At 39.8% G+C, this 18,626-nt stretch overlaps 1 protein-coding gene across 1 annotated transcript in view; it reads right to left on the reverse strand.

The window, feature by feature from the left end:
- Nucleotides 1–491: 491 nt before the first annotated feature.
- Nucleotides 492–18,626, reverse strand: part of PREX2 (phosphatidylinositol-3,4,5-trisphosphate dependent Rac exchange factor 2) — a 280,051-nt gene continuing 261,916 nt past the window's right edge. Inside the window, exons 38-40 of the mRNA XM_047783794.1 lie at nucleotides 14,926–15,028; nucleotides 7,479–7,546; nucleotides 492–1,305 (exon numbers count right to left, since the gene is read on the reverse strand). Of these exons, the coding sequence (XP_047639750.1) occupies nucleotides 1,260–1,305; nucleotides 7,479–7,546; nucleotides 14,926–15,028 (217 nt within the window). The 3' untranslated portion in view covers nucleotides 492–1,259. The remainder of the gene's footprint in view (nucleotides 1,306–7,478; nucleotides 7,547–14,925; nucleotides 15,029–18,626) is intronic.

Consider the following 18,626-nt stretch of genomic DNA (forward strand, 5'->3'; position numbering starts at 1 on the left):
AAATTAAATCAAATAATGGCTTGTATATACTTCAGTTAGGAAAAGCATTTCACTTACGAAATTAATCTATATCCACGTAAATATCACAATCACTGGAAGGGCACTTTGTTTTAAAAATTATAGGTTAAAAATCAATATAATTGTATTCACTATGCTAAAAATGTTATTTTATCAATGTAGAAAGGATAAACATTATGTGTACTTTAGAATGAAAACAGAATACACCTACTCATTTCATAAATTATCGAGGTTTCTAATAGTCCTTTTAACGCTCAACAAATAAAGCTTTACTTTCTCATATATATATATATATACCTTGACAGAAAAATATTCAGAATAATGTATTGTCTTAAGAGACTGACATCTTATATGAAAGCCTTAATAAAATTAAGAGTTTTAGGTATCTTTCAAAGTTAAAGGTTGCCATTTCTTGTAGTCTTGTTTCCCCCTCTTCCCCCCAGTCTTCTTTCCCTCCCACCCCAGTCCCCTGCCTCTCCCCATCGCCTGAACACTTAGGCCACAGCATCAGTGCGCATGCCCCAAGAAAGCCACGCCCACTTCAGGGACCAAGGACAGCATCGGGCAATGTCTAGGAGCCCTGTCCACAAACCAGCGAGAAGGTTACCTGAAGGCCGAAAGAGGAAGGTCTTGCTAGAGGTCTCAGTCGGCTCTCTTCTCCTCTACTAAGAAAGACTTTCTTACGAAGAGTGAATCATACTCTTTGCCTTTCACCCACCAACTACTTTCTTGGGTGCAAGTGGGCGACTGAAAACCTGTAACACTCGGTTTCCCTGGTCTGTAACATTTTTAATGAGATGATTTGGAAAGTGTGCCCAGGTTTCTTCAATGACAGACTTCTTCAAAGGGATTGATCCCTCATTACATGCTCCATTGGAGATGATGAAAGCAAACACAATACAGTAACTTCAACACAAGGGAAAGGAGACACAATGGTAAATGTTTTAGTGCTGATATTTTTTAAACAATCTCCAGGGATGAATTTTTACCAACAAAATGAATAATACATGTCAACCCACAGTAAGGTCAGTTTGGGAAGCTGAATTGTTTGAATGGACTCCTATCCATTTCCAGCACAACTATCTAAGCACAAGCTGAACATGAGTTATTTACGCCATGATAAAAGATTTAGAGGAAAAAATCCATTTCTTGATGTTAGGTGAAGAATGTTTAGCCAGGATGTCCGTGGTCTAGTCCAGTGTTCAGAAGCTTCTGCTTGCCTGGTCCCTTGGGAATTTTCTTCATTCTTCTCCGACTGGGGGAGGCGGCTCACATAGCTTGTACAGCCTAGAAAAGGCATGAGAAGGTGTGACAGTGGCCTGGCATTGAGTGAGATGTTTTATTGGTATAACAAATAAGTTGAAAATCATTTCTTGGTTTGGAAGTCAGTCATGATCAAATTGCCCATGGTACTAAAAATGGCATATGCATTAGCAAATGCAACATATCAGTTCTGCTATTACAAAACACCAATGTCTCTTTGCACATCTAGATGACTACTGATTAGGTAGAGGTGCCATTTTTACACCAGCTGCTTTTGATCCTGTGCTGCCAACCTGGGCTATTCACCTTGCTTGTAGCAAAGTGATTCTCTGAATTCTAGTAGATGATAATTACCCTCCTGTCTATCACGATGATCTTCAAGTAAGATAGCATCTATTTGCACAGGGGTTACTGATTTTCTGACTCATCTTAGAAATCTGCTTCATTTTGTACCATCCCGGTGGTGCTGGCAATTGGTCATGGGTAGGCTGATGTGCCAGTCCCAAGGCCTGAGTACTAAGGGCACAATTAGCCAGTGTTTTCTAAGGAATACTTGCCCAGCTCTGCCCACACTGTCACTCATGTGTCATAAAAGTCAGGTGGAGATTCAAGTGGGCCAAGGAATCCATTTGAACTGGTGGAGATGCCCTGAGATGCTCTCTCTTTGCATCCCAGGTCTAGTTGTTTGAAACCATAAAGCATGAAGGCAGAGCTCAAGGGACTGAACCAGGAGGATTATACAAGTTCTAGTGCTCCATTTTCTTTTGAATGGTTGAACAAACAAAGGGGGCTGTAATAGCTGCAATAGTGATGCTCAAGGCACACCCATTTTAAGGAGGGACCTGAAAGAATACCAGCCAATGTAACACAGCCAGCCGTAAGCCTATTCTCCTCCATGATACCACATTGGAGTAGCCACATTGTTCTTACTCCATGGTCTGATGATGGAAAGATATCAGGTGCAGATCTCAACTTTTCTCTGTTTTAAAAGCACAGATGAATTTAAATGTGTTGACAACTTGAGCAAATTTGAAATTTCCTCTCCTTTCAACATTTAATCCCATGGTCATTCTTAAGTCAAAGGGGGAGGGGAGAATATGGGCTAGAAACCTCATTAACAAGATGAACTTTCCTATGCTGGAAACACAGAGAGGACATTATTGCCTTTGGAGTCTGGAAGGTGGACAGTACTTTATATGTCATCTTCATGGAAGAAAATGAATACCGAAATAAGAACATCTCACCTCAGAAAAGCTTATTCCGTCCTTTCCAGAGAAAAGAATACATTAAATTCAGCTGATAGACTTCAAAGCTGCTTTTGCAGCTGAAGGATATGGTGTTGTTTGAAATTGCATTCCTAGAGCTGGAATTATAGATGATAGCAAAGTTCTTTTCCTTTTTAATTTCTATCATTTTATTTCCCTGACAGTGCTGCCTAAAGAGTGAAAGGGCACAGTGGCCTTACTCAGAACAGGACCACTAAGCTGGATGACAAAGTCCTACCCCATGAGATCTGGGCTGAGTCATCATATCCTGTGATCTTGCAGCCCATGTTTCCATGTGACATAACTAAGACTGGGAAGAGAAGTCTCTGAAATGTCCATCTCACAAACTGGAGCCCAGGCTACTCCCTGTGGTCACCTAATGAGATAATAGCTCTGGGTACAGTGCAGCTGGGCAGACTGAGCTTTTGTGAGGCTTCTGGAAGGGACTCAGGGTTATCTGAGTTCAGACCCATTTTTTAATGGAAATTGTGGGGCTTTGGGAATTTGGAACAGGCAGATGAAGTTGGGAAGTATAATGCAATAGGTAAGAGTTGGACCTTGGCTCTGTGCTGAGGCATTTGTTTTTGGTAGCTGAACAGTTAGGTAATGGGAGGCCTTTGCTGGACATTTTGAAGACCTGCACAAAAAAGGTGTGTTTCTGGCTCCACTTTCTTCTTTTTCTGTTGGACTGAGGCAGCCATCCTGGAGCTGGTATTTCCAGCCTAAATCCAAACTGGCAGAGAGAAGACCTTTCAAACTTCAGCCTACAGATCATGCCCTTCATCTTTCTAGATGGCCCAAATAAAAGCTGTACTGAAGGAGGCCAGAAAGTAAATGCCTCTCTTGAAGGCTAAAGTAACGATGTTCTGTCCCAAGGCAACTCTCCCCATTTTACAGATAAGAAAACTGTCTCAGAAAATATACATAACTTGGCTAAATAAGGTCATGTAGCAGGAGCTGGAACCCCCAATCATTTTTTCACTTTTAACCACTACAGTATGCTGTCTCCCAATTATGCAAATAAAGAAAATCAAATTTTTAGGGCCCAATAGTTTCCAAAGAGTGTAACATAATAGAAAACAAGACCAGTGCACCATTACATCTGGAATGTAATACTTGGTTATTGGTTAAGATACTCTGGCAAGCCAAAGTATGTTAGTAAGAATGAAGAGGGATATAATCTGTACCACCCACAAGAGCATCTCCACATAGATGGCCCATTATGCCTCGGATGCAGTATCTCCAAGTCCAGCTCATCACTTTTTCCTGTGCATGCTCTTTTTCCTGCATCTACTATCTCAGTGACTAGAACCTTCACCATTGTCATACAAGATTTGGTGGTCATTCTAGAACCTTCCTTTCCATTAACCCCATGCATCCAGTTAGTGTCCAAAGACTTTTATTTCTGTCTTTTCTTAATTGAAGTATAGTTGATGTATAACACTGTGTTAGTTTCTGGTTTACAGCAAAGTGATTCAGTTATACATACATATATACATACATATGTATGTGCGTGTGTGCATAGTTTTAATATTCTTTTCCATTATGATTTATAATAGGGTACTGAATATAGCCCTCTGTGATATACAGTAGGACTTTATTATTTATTAATTCTGCCTTCTAAATATCTCTGGAATCCGCCCTCTCATCTTCATCCTCAATAATAGAATAATCTCCTTCGATCTGAGCTGTCCCAAAAGGTGGCCTCCTAATATTGCCAGACATAAATTCTAAAACCCAAATCTTCCAGAAAGAAAGACTGTTTTTTAATGGTTCCTTATGGTCTCCAAGTTAAAATCAAAACCCTTCAATATGTAATACAAGTTCCTTCCTGATAAAGCCCCTGCCTATATCTCCAGCAGCACTTTGCATCATTGTTACATCACATTCAAGCATCGGTCATAGAGATCTAGGTGTAGTTCTCAGATTGTGATGTGTTCTCTAGGCACTGGTGCCACTGCATCAGCTGAGGAATACCTCTTTTACCATGCTGACTGGCCCAGGAATTCTCTGCAACCTCTCCACTCCATCCTTAGGCTGAGTTATGTGTCCCTTCTCTGTGTTCCAATGGCAATCCATGCTATTTATGTCATAATTCTTTTTTTTTTTAAGTGAAGTGTAGCTGCTTTACAATATTGTGTTAGTTTCAGGTGTATAGCATAGTGATTCAGTATTTTCTCAGATTATATTCCATTATAGGTTACTATAAGAAAATGGGTATAGTTCCCTGTGCTATATAATAAATCCTTATTGTTTATCTCTCTTATATACAGTAATTTGTATCTGTTAATCTGGTAACCTTATTTTGTCTCTCCTTGCTTCACTCTTCTCTTTGGTAATCACAAATTTGTTTTCTATGTCTGTGAGTCTCTTTCTGTTTTATATACACCTTTACTGCATTATTTTTCAGATTCAACACATAAGTGATATCATAGAGTATTTGTCTTTCTCTAACATTTCACTAAGCATAATATTCTCTAGAAATGGAAGGATTTCGTTCTTTTTGATAGCTGAGTAATACTCCATTATATATATACACACCACATCTTAATTCAGTTGTCTGCGGATGGGCTGTTGGATTGCTTCTGTTGTAGCTACTGTAAAAAATGCTGCTATGAACCCTGGGAGGTATGTATCTTTTTGAATTCATGTTTTCATTTTTCCCAGATACATACCCAGAAGTGGAACTGCTGGGTCATATAGTAGTTCTCTTTTTAGTTTTCTAGGGAACTTCTCCATAGTGGCTGATCTGTCATGATTCTCATCACACACACACAGTAGATACTATTTCCATTATATTGAGTTGTTGCTCTATGACACCTCACTGACTGGTAGAGGGGAGTATGTCTTTATCCTTAGCTTTTAACAAAGTGCTTGACACCTACAGAGACACAGCCTAAATTCAGTATCTGTTTGCTGAGTAAATTTAAAAAAAGAAAAGGCAGTAAATGGAGAAAGGAAAAGCATGATAGAGACTGGTTGGGGATTTGAATCAAATTCTATGTCTGTCAGAGACAGCAAATTTTATCTCCATGAAGATGTTTCCAGAAACATTACCCCAGACTTGCTGAGGGATGGCCTGGCCTTGAGGGACAAGTGTGTTCTGTGATTCGCTGTCTTTGGGGCAGGAATCCTGGTTTCTGGATGGGAGGGATCCCAGAGGCTCTGAAGTCCTTAACCCTCTCTGTGCCTGTACAGCACGCTTCTCCCATTCTCCCTTTTCTGTGGTTACATTTCACTCATTCCTCTTTAACTGAAAGTTCCTTGTGGGCTGGAACTATTTCTATCCTCCCATTTCTTAGGCCTTCAATAAACATTTGTAGTATGAATGAAAGAATAATTAAAACTGAAAAATTACTCAGGATTTCTCTCTCAGGGCTGTTACCCCCTTGCAAAAATAGATCAATTTTAGAGCTAGCACTTTGTATTGTGTTTCAAGTGTTTTAACCATAAACTGATAAAGAAAAAAAGTGAGCTCATCAGTTTCTTTTTCCCAGATTGAGCCTGCATATTGGTTTATTGATCAGGATGCTTAAGTCTTATCCATACTGTTTATTAGTGTTTATAAGCTCCAGGAGAGAAGACCTTGCTGAGCCATTTCTTGTTTTCTTATGGGAATTTTAAAGCTTCACTGGGTTTATTATCCAAATATACCATGTCTGTTCAAGATGCTGGAGAGAGAATGCCTATGTGAAATGATTCTTAGTCACAGAGAGTCTTAGATTCTAATCTAATCAACTATGAACGATGACATTAACAAGACTAGAGGATTAAATAGAGTTAGGAGTCAGCACTAAAAATAAATGCAATTAGAACATGAGTGCTCCATCCATCTTCAGGGGGAAAACATGTTTTCTCTTTTGAAAGTACTTTCAATGCCAACATGGTTTTTCAGAATGAAAGAGAACTTCATAAATGCTGTGGTCATCATTCCTACTCTGGTAGCTGCTTTGTCATAGAAACAAAGAGTGTCTTATCTGTGACAGTGCTTGGAGGAGGCTACTTTTTGTTAAAATGCAAATGTATAAAAATAATCAAACATAAAGAAATTATTTAAATTTGCCCTACTTCAAGATAGATGGTTGCCTACCCTAATGTCACCAGGGAAATAAATGAACACTCCTTTGATGGCTGTTCCCATGTTCATTTATTTTAAAAGTGGATTCAAGTCCTTTTTTATGATGATATATGCACTGTGAACATTTGGTGGGATGACAAACAAAAGGCTCATTCATTCATTGATTCATTCATGTATTCTTGAAATCACTTCAGGCAGTCTATGTAGGCACTCTGTAGGCACTGCGATGAGCTATGAATAAAGTCCAAAAAGAATATTCCCTGACTCTAAAGAAGTCATATCCAGGTTGGGCAGAGAGCCAGGTGACAAGACATGGCAATACCATCAGGGCTATAATAGATCAACATACAAGATGCAAAGGTAGCACAAACAGGAAGAAAACTCAACCAAAACTTCAAGGAGAAAATAATATCTAAATGGGGTTTTGTGGTTAAAGCAGTAGTTTTTCATACAGACACAAATGGGAGAGGCACTCATGCCAGAGGGAACAGCATGTGTGGTCACAGAAATATAAATGCAAATAGCATTTCAGTGGTTTGGTGCAGCTCGAATACAAATTTTAGCAGGAACTGTAGGGGCCTTTGTTTTTGAATTCATGCTGGAATGTGCAAAATAGAATAATGTTATGAGTTCTACCTGCTCCCTCTAAACTGGCTTCACCTAAAATTTCACTTAATCTGAGAGCCTTTAAGCCTATTCAGATTCAAACACAATGTTTACAAGGCTGGTTTCTAGGATTATATTCAGCACTGTGCTGGGCATATCTGGGGGCAACTGCATTAGCTGTGAGTGACTCTGCCTGGGAAAAGGCGCTGAGCCCTTTGGGAAACACCAGATCTGGGGGAATCACTTACCTCGGAGCAGACTGGGGGGTCCGGTCCCTGACTCCTAAATTCTTTGCTGTGTTCTGAACTCTTGCTCCCTGAAAGAAATAAGAACAATCACTTTTAGCTCTTCCTTTATTAATAATTATTTAACATACCATTAACATTCGAGTGTAGAATACAGGTTTCAACAGTGTATTGAACATCAAGAGAAATGGGATGCGAAGAAAGAAATCATCATCTGAGCATTTTCAAAATTAACGCTCTTAAGAATCAAAATACACGGAATAAATTGTTTCAAAGGATTGATAATTTATTTCAAAAGCACAGAAATCATTTCGAAATAAGTTCAAATGACAGCTTCCTGTTCACTACCTCATCCATATCTGCATTCAATATTTAAGCAATGAAGAGTTAAGACACTGAAAATAGGAGCTGAGCAGCCTAGACATATCTGCTCTGGGTCCTCACATTCATGGAACAAAAATCACAGCACTCTCACATGCATGCAGCCTGTTTTGTCCTTAGCTGAATAGCTAGTTATTTTAAACTTCATAGTATTTATCAAGAAAATATTTCCTTAAGTAGTTTAAAGCAATTTCTGGACAAAGCATGTGCATGTGGATCTTTGAAATGTAAGCATTGGGCCTGAAAGTTGATAGATAGTACAAAGATAACGCGCTTTAGCAATGAAAACTTTTTTTGCAAATCTTTCAAGTTCATGAATATTCCTTGTTCAGTTCCTAATGGGAATGGGTTACTACACAGAAGCAAACACCAGGGTTTGGGGCTGAGTATAAAGGGAGGAGAGTTATTTAAAAAAAAAACCCTCAAACTCTCTCCTGCTACCAAATTCTGATGAATGGGAAGCGACAAAAAGAAAAGGAGAAAAGAAAGAAAAAGAAAAGAATACAGTCAGAGTTCCCATCGTGGCTCAGTGGTTGATGAATCCGACTAGGAACCGTGAGGACTCAGGTTTGATCCCTGGCCTCACCCAGTGGGTTGAGGATCCGGCGTTGCCGTGAGCTGTGGTGTGGGTTGGTTGCAGACACCGCTCAGATCCCGCGTTGCTGTGGCTGTAGTGTAGGCTGGCGGCTACAGCTCCGATTAGACCCCCAGCCTGGGAACTTCCATATGCTGTGAGTGCGGCCCTAGAAAAGACAAAAAAAAAAAAAAAGAAAAAAGAATGCAGTCTCTCAAGGTGGACCAGATAAAGGAAAACAAATAGGGAAAAGGGGGTGGGGTGGGTGTGGTAAAAAGACAGATGGGAAGGAATTTAGGAATGCAATTAATCAGGTTTTTTTTTTTTAAACCTCCTTATTTTGAAGTAATTTAGACTCAGAAGAAAGTTTACAATCAGAACAGAGATGGCACAAACTTCACTTACTAGGTTAAGCTCTCTCTAACGGTAACCCTTCATTTATCACAGTGTGATGATCAAAACCAGGACATGCTATTAGCTGCTCTGCCCATCTTATTCATATTTCACCATTTCCCCCAACTAATGGCCCCTCTTCTATCCCAGAATCCAATCCAGGACCCCACACCACACTGTCTCCATGGTCTCTTCCAATGTGGGACAATTCCTGACTTCCTTGGTCTTTCATGACCTTAATATTTTGGATGAGTACTGGTCATTGTGTCACTGTTTTGCAGAATGTCTCTCAATTTGGGTTTGTCAGATGTTTTCTTATAATGAGATAAAGGATATGTGTGTTGGCAAGAAAATCACAGAAGCGATGCTGTGCCTTCTTAGTGCATTTTATCACTGATGCTGATCACCATCACACCACATGATGTCATTTAATATCTCACCAATTGGTTAAGGTGGCGTTGGCCAGACTGTTCCACTGTAAAGTCACCACCTTTCTTTTTCTAATTAGTAAATATGTTGTAGGAAATCCCGTGAGACTATGTCCATATCCTGCTTGTCTTCAAACTCTGCTCATTGATTTTAGCTTCTATTGGTTGCTCTTGCCCAAAACAATACTAGTACAGTGCTTGCGAACTAGGACGCTTCTGTAAAGAAGGGTTACATCTTCTCTCCAAAGTACCTATTCAAGTATTTATTTAACTCAATATGGATTCATGAATATTTATTTTATCCCATGAGTTACAACCCAACGTTTTAATGATTAATCATGTTTTGTCGTTCAGATTGTTCCAGTGTTGGCTACCGGGAGCTCCCTTGGTTCGCTTCTTGTGTCCTGATCACACAACTACCGCCATTTTTGAGTCCTTGTGTATTTTCTGGTCCCTCAACACGTTCCAGGGTTATCTTTCCCATCTCAGCTTGGAATTAACCACTTCTCCAAGAACCCTTGACTCTTCTGAATGGAGAATGATATTCAGAAGCCAAGATTTGGACATTCATTTTTACTCCTGATGTGTAACCACTTCTAGGTCTCCTTGTAGGCTGAGGTGGTTGACAAATGTGAACTTACTCAAACATCTGTATTTATTTCCACATCTGTCTATATCTGTGTGAGTATGTGTGTGTATGTTTTTGTACATATCCATCAGCTCAAGCTGATATTTCTGACTCCAATCCAATGCCACAGGGTTCATTCTGAATCTCAGCCTTCTCCTTTGCCTTATTTGTAACTTTCTCAGAAACTGGATTCTCATTATTCACAACATACTGACTTATTTATTCACTCCTACCAAAGACATAAACTAGATTTAAAATTTCTAAATCATATCCCCATAAGAAAGAGATTTACTAACTAGAGTAAAATACCTGTGTAGAATTCTTTCTGTCTTTAGTCTCATAATATTCAATGGTGCATAGAAAGATTTTTGTTTAAAAGGTTTCAGATAAAATTGAAGCTCATCAAGCTGAACACATGTCCTGGTAGATTCATGTGGAATTCAGCCATATAATTCTTTCTATATTCAATATGCCTGTGACTTAAATTTTTACACCTCGTTCATGTTTTCCCTCTACTAAACACCCTCTCGGTCCTCTTCCCTACCTGTCTGCATCACATTCATCTTCCAAGGCCCGAATTGAATATTGTCTGAGCTAGTAACTGACTGGACATTCACTCTATCAGGTCTGTTCTAAATGCATTCAGTATGCAAGCCTCACAAGAACACTAGGAAGCAACTATCATTATCATCTTTGTTTTAATGATGAGGAAACTAAGTAACAGAGAAGCTAAGAGTCTTATCCCGGACTAGGATTCAAGCTGAGGCCGCCTGGCCCTAGGATCTGTGCTCTTGGCCACTATCACATATTTTCTTTCTGCATGAAGCCTTTTTCCAGTTCTCCTAGTTAGAGCTCATTTATTGAATAAATATCATTTAGCGTTTACTCTGTACCAAGTATTAATGTAGAGACCAGTGACACCATCATGACATACACTTTGTGTCCCAGCTGTTTGGGGGACTGACTTTATAATTCACTCATTTACTCAGTTCCCCATGTCATGTCCTGATCCACTGAGGGTGTACACCATGGAGAGCAGCGGCCTGTGGGTGCCTCATGGTGATTTTGCTTACATGTGTCCACCCTGAGATTAGGCAAAAACCACATCCTCCTCAGTCTCTGTTCTCGGTGCTCACTAATGCCCTGATACTAAAAGTAAGGAGACAGAATTCTTCAGAATTCAAGTCTTTATTAAAACGGTCAAAGAACACTTGTTTTCTTATAATGAGATAAAGGATATGTGTGTTGGCAAGAAAATCACAGAAGCGATGCTGTGCCTTCTTAGTGCATTTTATCACTGATGCTGATCACCAAAGAACACTCGGAACATATCATTTCGAGGATAGGAAATTTCAAGGTTATCATGAGAGCTTCTACTACAAACCTTCTATTAATCAGATCGGTCGGCTATGTAAAAATGCTGCCCAGGATTCTCATAATCATTACCCCCAAGTTGCAAGAGGCATAGTACCCTTCCTTTATATCTTTCATCTTTCCTTTCTACTCAGCCGCATACTTAAAATAACCACTCTGGTAAAAGCACCTACACAAAATCTGTACATGATAACTACACAGCTGGCCTTCCATATCCCTGAGTTTTTTGGATCTGCAGATTCAATCAGCTGGGTCACTGCTCCTCAGTTGGTTGAATCTGTAGATGTGAAACCCTCAGATATGAGGACCTGCTGTATTCATTGTATTCCTCTGCCATTTTACATAAGGGACTTGCGTATCCATGATTCATTACCTGGGGGTGGGGGTCTCCTGGAACCAAACCAAAGAGAATAAGAGGGGTGTCTACACTGCAATTAGAAATAAGAACCATAACACGACTGCAGTGGCTTGAGTTGTGGCCGTGATGCTAGTTTGATTGCGGGCCAGGCAGAGGGGGTTAAGGATCCAGTGTTGCCACAGCTGAGGCATAGGTTGCACTTGCTGTTCGGATTCAATCCCTGGCCCGGGAAAGTCCATATGCCTCAGGTGTGGCCATTAAGAAAAAAAAGGACAAGAACCATAAATCATGCTGAAAAACTCCTTATTTCTAAAACCAGAAATTAGAGATCTTAGAAAACACTAGGCAAACATTCTAACTGTTCAGTCTCTGGAAAGCTGAATCTAAATGACTAAAAGACAAAAGGGTCAGAAAAGACAGATTTCTGATTCACACGTGTGGTCTAACTATTCAGATCCCAAGAGGGTAAGAGCTGGTTTGTAGATTGGACCCCAGCCATTAATCCCACTGCTGTAACTGCTGAATCATGACAAGTGGATTGGCCATGGAAGGAATATTGCAAAACTCTCTGCTGGGTACCAGTCCATTCCAATTTCTATAAAGAGAGGACCACCCTCTCCTGATCTTTCACAAAGAAGCAGGAATCAGGTCTGACTCAGAACCACCTGGAGATGTCATCACTTGGGGCAGAGATACAGGCAACAAAGGAAGGAAGTTACCCACCCTAAATGTATTTATTATCAGAAAATAGTTGGAGGGAGTGATAAGTTCAGAAAAATAGTGCAGTTTAGAAATCAACTTAGAAACTTCATAACTTTTCAGTCTTTTAAAATTATATTTTATAAATATAATAATATATATTAATAATAATTCATGAAAATTATAAATTAATATACAAATATATATATATTAGCCACACCCACCGCATATGGAAGTTCTTGGGCCAGGAATCAAATCTAAGCCACAGCTGTGAACTATGCCACAGCTGTGGCAATGCCGGATCCTTAACCCACTATGCCAGGCCAGGGATCGAACCTCACTGCTGCAGAGATAATGCTGGATCCTTAACCTGCTGCACTACAGTGGGAACGCCAATATAAATATATTTTAAAGAGGTTTGAACCAGGGAAACTAAAGCCCATGAAGCCTTAGGTAATATTGTTTTTACTTTTCCATCTTTATTTTATTCTCTCAGTTGTCAATTGGAAGAAATTAAAGGTTTTTTCTTTTTTTACTTTTTAGTGCCACGCCCGAGGCATATGGAGGTTTCCAGGCTAGCAGGAGAATTGGAGTTCCAGCTGCCAGCCCACATCACAGCCACAGCAAAGACAGATCAGAGCCGCATCTGTGACCTACACCACAGCTCATGGCAACACAGGATCCTTAACCCACTGAGCGAGGCCAGGGATTGAATCTGCATCCTCATGAATACTAGTCGGGTTCATAAACCACTGAGCCATGAAGCAAACTCCAAGAAATTAAAGGTTTTGATTATTCAAATCCATAGAGGAAGAATGTATATGTAACCAACTCAGAATGACCTCTTTACCGGATTATTCTAAAAAAGGTCAATTATCAGTCCCTTAGTCTTGCCATAAACTATAATTTTGAGAAGGCTCCTCTCAGTTTTACTGAAAACTTACTCTAACAGCAACGGGGTGAAACAGAAAGGTTACTCTCCTTTTGAATGTTTTAGCACTCAGATCCCACTGCTGACATAGATAATCCCAAGTTTACTTTGATCTACTTTGTAAAACCACATTTGTATATCTACCTGAAAAATTCTTCCCAAACCTGCTGGCATTTGCACCTGTATTTGCCCTTTTCCAGCTGAACCACAGGGTGTCACGAGCTTCTTGTGGATCTGACCTTTATTTAGCAAATCCCTCTCGGATCTTGGCAGATCTCGGTTTTCAATCTTCAGCTCCGGGATTCCCAACCCGAAGCACCAATGCGTGTACCTCATTTCTGCAGACCCCATGCCAGGTGCCTGCCTCTCTTAGGATGGTTTCCATGAATTTTTCTTTGGGCGCAGTTGACATCCTGTAGTGTAATCTTGGGAGCAAACCCAGAGGGATTTATATGTTTGCTTGAGAGTTCTATAGTAAGTCTTTAGGAAATAAAGTAGCTATTATTACAAAAGCATATCTTTAAATTAAGTCACTCACTACCATTGGATATTCAAACCAAATCACCAAGTGGAAAGATTTGTTAAATCAATTTTCTGAGGCAGCCCTAAGAAAAGAAGGCAGAAAAAAAAATAAAGTTGATGTCTTTCAACTTCTTTTGTCTTCCTACTGACTTGTATCTTTTCTACTAGATTAAGCATGATTTCCTAATAATGAGTACACTGGAGGTTAGTGTATTTTTATGTTTTTAATGACTCCTGAGGGCTTTAAATCCCAAACTACCACACCTAAAATACTACTGAGCTACTGTATAGAAAGTTCATTCACTTTGTAATAGAGTGTATTCTCATCTCTAAGACCTTCGGTGTCTTTTGGTGGCATGAAGACAGTCCAAAGGCTGCTCTTCATCCTCTGAGGGTGGATTTGAGGTATTTTTTGCGTGTTTTTTGTTTTCTTTTTAGGGCCGCACCTGAGGCATAAGGACGTTCCCAGGCTAGGGGTCGAATCAGAGCTTCAGCTGCTGGCGTAGGCCACAGCCACAGCAACGTGGAGTCTGAATGGCGTCGGCAATATACACTATAGCTCACGGCAATGCCGGATTCTTAACCCACTGAGTGGGACCAGGGATCGAACCCACATCCTCATGGATACTAGTTGGATTCGTTAGCACTGAGCCATGATGGGAACTCCGAGGTATGTGTTTTATCTTCAGAATAATACACAAACTTGTTAGCATGGCATGGAAGTCGCTCTGCGATCTCCAGAAGCAGGCAGGGCTCTCCAGTCTTTCCCCTTCTTCCTTGCCCCTCCCTGTCCCCAGTCTATTCCCCAGCCTTATTAAACCACCTGCCAACCCTGGAAAATGCCACATACCCTTTTATCTTGTACTTCACATAGCCCCAAATCCACTCCTGCCCACTTGCCTGGTCCATTCCCCTTCCTCTTTCAGGTTACTGCTTAGACATCCCTTTTCTCGGGTTGTCTGAGTTTCGTGGGGAACCCTTGTAGAGATGTCTGCACTGCCTTCCTCCCTGGGAATCAGTGTTCCCTGTTCACCTCTTACTTCCCGATCCTGGGAAAGTGCCTGTCACAGCCAGGTATCTGTCAGACACTTGATAAATGAACCAAGGAACCTTCAAATCCAGGTCCTGGAAAACAAGGTCCTAAAACGTCCATGAGACTTACTTGCTTCCGCATCACATCGGTAGCCTGCATGATGTAGCGAGGAGGCAGTCCGTGGCTCCTGGCCAGAATGATGGCCTGCTCAAGGGTCACGCTCAGGGTACACCTGCAGCAAAGACAATGGCAGGTCAGGTTCCAGCGGGTCCCATTACACGTCAAGACAGTCTGGGTTGCTAATGAAGGATGACACATCATGCCTTCTGGGACAAGGACTCCTTTTCCCCTGGGTATCACCCATGTGCGCATGAGGTATACATGGGAGTGAACTTCTGTTTGTTTTTCTCTTGTTCATCTGTCTTTTTTTATAGGGTCGCGGCTAAGAAGTCAGAATAGTAGAGGGAAAATTATTTTTCTTCTCCTGAATGAGTTTCAAAATCAAAAAGCACCAGCCAAATTCAAGGCAACAAGACAATGAACCATTAATTTTTCTACACAGAACACCTGTTTAAAAACAGATTATAGAGGTACACCACTGGGGTATTTAAGTATTTAAATTTACTCTATTTTATTTTATTTTTCTGTTTTATGCATGCACCTGCGGCATATGGAAGTTCCCTGGCTCGGGGTTGAATTGGAGCTGTAGCTGCCAGCCTGTGCCACGGCCATGGTAACACCAGATCCGAGCTGCATCTGCAACCTACACTGCAGGTTGTGGCAGCACCAGATCCTTAACTCACTGAAGGTATCTTCATGGACACTATGTCCCGTTCTTAACTCACCAAGCCACAATAGGAACTACTAAGTATTTAAATTTTATTTAAGTATTTAAATGTAAAGCAAAAACTTTAAAGCAAAGTCATAATGAACTCCATTTATGAGAGAGCGTATACACAGAAAATTAAGTAGGCAGAATTATAATAAACTTTATTATCAGCTATTAATCTTTACTGATATTTCCTGTAATTTAAAAGAAACAACTTCCTTAAAATTTTCATTGATGTCTACACATTGATAGTTAATATTTTTATACTGACTTATGCCTAATATTTTAGAAAAAAGTGAAATTAATGTTCATTAAGATCAGAATTTTCTTTAAAAAGTGCGTTTCTTGGACCCAATCTAAAAGACTGTGAAATTTTGAAAAGGAACTTTTAATTAGTTATTCAGCAATGTGGTTCCCAGAGCAGCCCTGAGAAAATTCAGCCTTCAGCTCCTGAATTCAGTGATGGCTGAACCTTGGTCCTTTCCCTTCCCTTGAAAGCATTTCTTTTATTTTCTTCCACATTTGTCTCTTTAGCAGCTCTTAGGGTGCTCTGAGCCCTCTATGTTTGTTAATATTTTCAGGAGCTGGTCTCTGAATTGTTTTTTAGGGGTACCTCCTGCATCCATTCCATACAAATGGTCACGCCTTTTAGACATTTTCCCTAACATCTCTAGCAGCAGATTTTGTTGGACTTCATTTTTTAGTTTATTGGTATTTTGATTGTCTTTTCTCCATGTGTGCATTTACCTCTCTGTGGTCTGGCATTTTACAAGTGTATTTTTCTAGATCTGTTTAGATTTTCTCTACCCATGAGTTCTGCAGTGCCATTGCTTATATGTGAGAAATGTCTAAGTCATTTATCTCTGGTTGTATGGCTGTACCACAGAAGTTCAGCATACCTGGTAGATTCAGGTACTGATGAATTATGAAAAAGAAGAGAAAGGGACTTAAAACATTACTGCTATAATATTGGAAAGAACCTGACAAAATGGCAATTGTATTATTATACATAATTGCATGCTAAGGAGAAACATGATCAGTTCCTTTGGCTGTTAAATGACGTGAAAAGCAGCTTCCTCATTAACATTACAGAGAACTCTTCCGAAAGCATTAATAACACATTCAGATGGGATAAAGTTTTGTAAATAGCTTCTAGTAGTATAGGATGTTTATAAATATTTAGTGTACGAGGAGTTCCCATCGTGGCTCAGTGGTTAACGAATCCGACTAGGAACAATGAGGTTGCGGGTTCGATCCCTGCCCTTGCTCAGTGGGTTAATGATCCGGCGTTGCCGTGGGCTGTGGTGTAGGTTGCAGACTCGACTTGGATTCTGAGTTGCTGTGGCTGTGGTGTTGGCCGGCAGTTACAACTCCAATTCGACTCCTAGCCTCGGAACCTCCATATGCCATGGGAGCGGCCCAAGAAATGGCAAAAAGACAGTAAATAAATAAATAAATAAATAAATAAATATTTAGTGTAAGAATCTGATATGATATATAATTTCAGTTTACATGTACTTGTGTGCATATGTCAATGAAAGCCAAGAATTATGATTGACAGTTCATGTTTTAAAAAATCAATTTTTACAAAGCATTAGTTGTCAGCTTACTCAGCAGACCATAACCTTTTTCTCCTCTTTAAGGTCTCCTCTACTGCAACTTTAAGTCCTTATTGATCCTAACGTTTTAATCAATAATCCTCATGACACCAGCTGAATGAAGCTAAGAAAAAAATCTTTACCTTTTTCTAATCACCCTGAAATATGTCTGTGCTTCCTGATAAAGCCTGACTTGCCCTCCTCAACTTATAAGAAACACTTACTCATTGTGGAGGACTTTCAACAGGCAGTCTATAATTTTTATCCATTTTCTTAACGTTTTTAACTGATTTATTTCTCTCTACTTCAAGGCATAGTAAACAGCAGTAGCAAATTATCTGCCAAAGACTTTAAAAGACTTTATGGTAAACTTCCGATCAATCAATGTGGCTAGTAACATGCTCTTGGACAGGGTACCTCAAAAGTCACTTCTTTAGACTGATCACACATACAGCCTCCAACAGAAAAATCTCCCTTTAAATGGATACACGTTTTCTTTCACTAGCATATCCAGAGAAGATGGCTTTGTCTATACTTACCTTTTCACATGAACCACTGTGTGTATTCCAATAGGGTCCCAAGATTAATTTGAAATTTTTTAAAAGTGAAAAACTTTAAAAGAGACAACCAGATCAGTGTGGGAAATATTGCCTAGTGGATTCACAGTTGGTTTATCCAACAGAGTTGGTTTATCCTAGTTTTTCCATCTCAGCGTCAGAGAGTTCCAACCTCCCAAATTCAGCATGTGGTGTAAGAGCACTTAACACGAAGCCTACAACTTTGCTGTCCATATACTATTATTCACCTCATATCATTTTATCTTCTCTCAACTATCTCAATGTGAATGTTAAGTAGAAAAAAAATTCAGTCTTTGCAAGAAGCATTTTGATTCTGGCATTCATGGAAAGACTCGAGATCCAGAGACCTGGATTTTCAATGGTGCATAAATGTATACCCAGAGTCAGCTTTTACAAGAGATTCTTTGATTTTATAGGTGCTTCTCTGATTACCAGTAAGACTGTCCTGCCAACTTTGGGCAAGAGTATGAAGGGAGCACACCAATTTCCAGGAATCCTAAGCAAATCCCATTTCTTGTCTGACCCACCAATTTCCTTTCTAGAACTATATCTGTTCTCACATTAGGCAGTTAAATGAAAATTTTAATAAAGTTATATTTGTAGTCCATCCTGGAAAATACAGGCTTTCAATTTTTAGGTCCTTCTAGCTGTAATATTGCTTAAAATATTTAAATAATTCCTTCCCTGGGAGTCACACACACACAAAAAGTCACAGAGTAGAATTTGTCCTTGATAAAAAGGTAACATACACGCTGAGGAAAGATGATCCATAATTTTAGTAATAAGACATCCCAAGTAACAGCTCTGCTCAGGTCATACACCTGA

Source organism: Phacochoerus africanus, chromosome 6 (assembly GCF_016906955.1).
Source record: "Phacochoerus africanus isolate WHEZ1 chromosome 6, ROS_Pafr_v1, whole genome shotgun sequence".
Classification (NCBI taxonomy): Eukaryota; Metazoa; Chordata; class Mammalia; order Artiodactyla; family Suidae; genus Phacochoerus; species Phacochoerus africanus.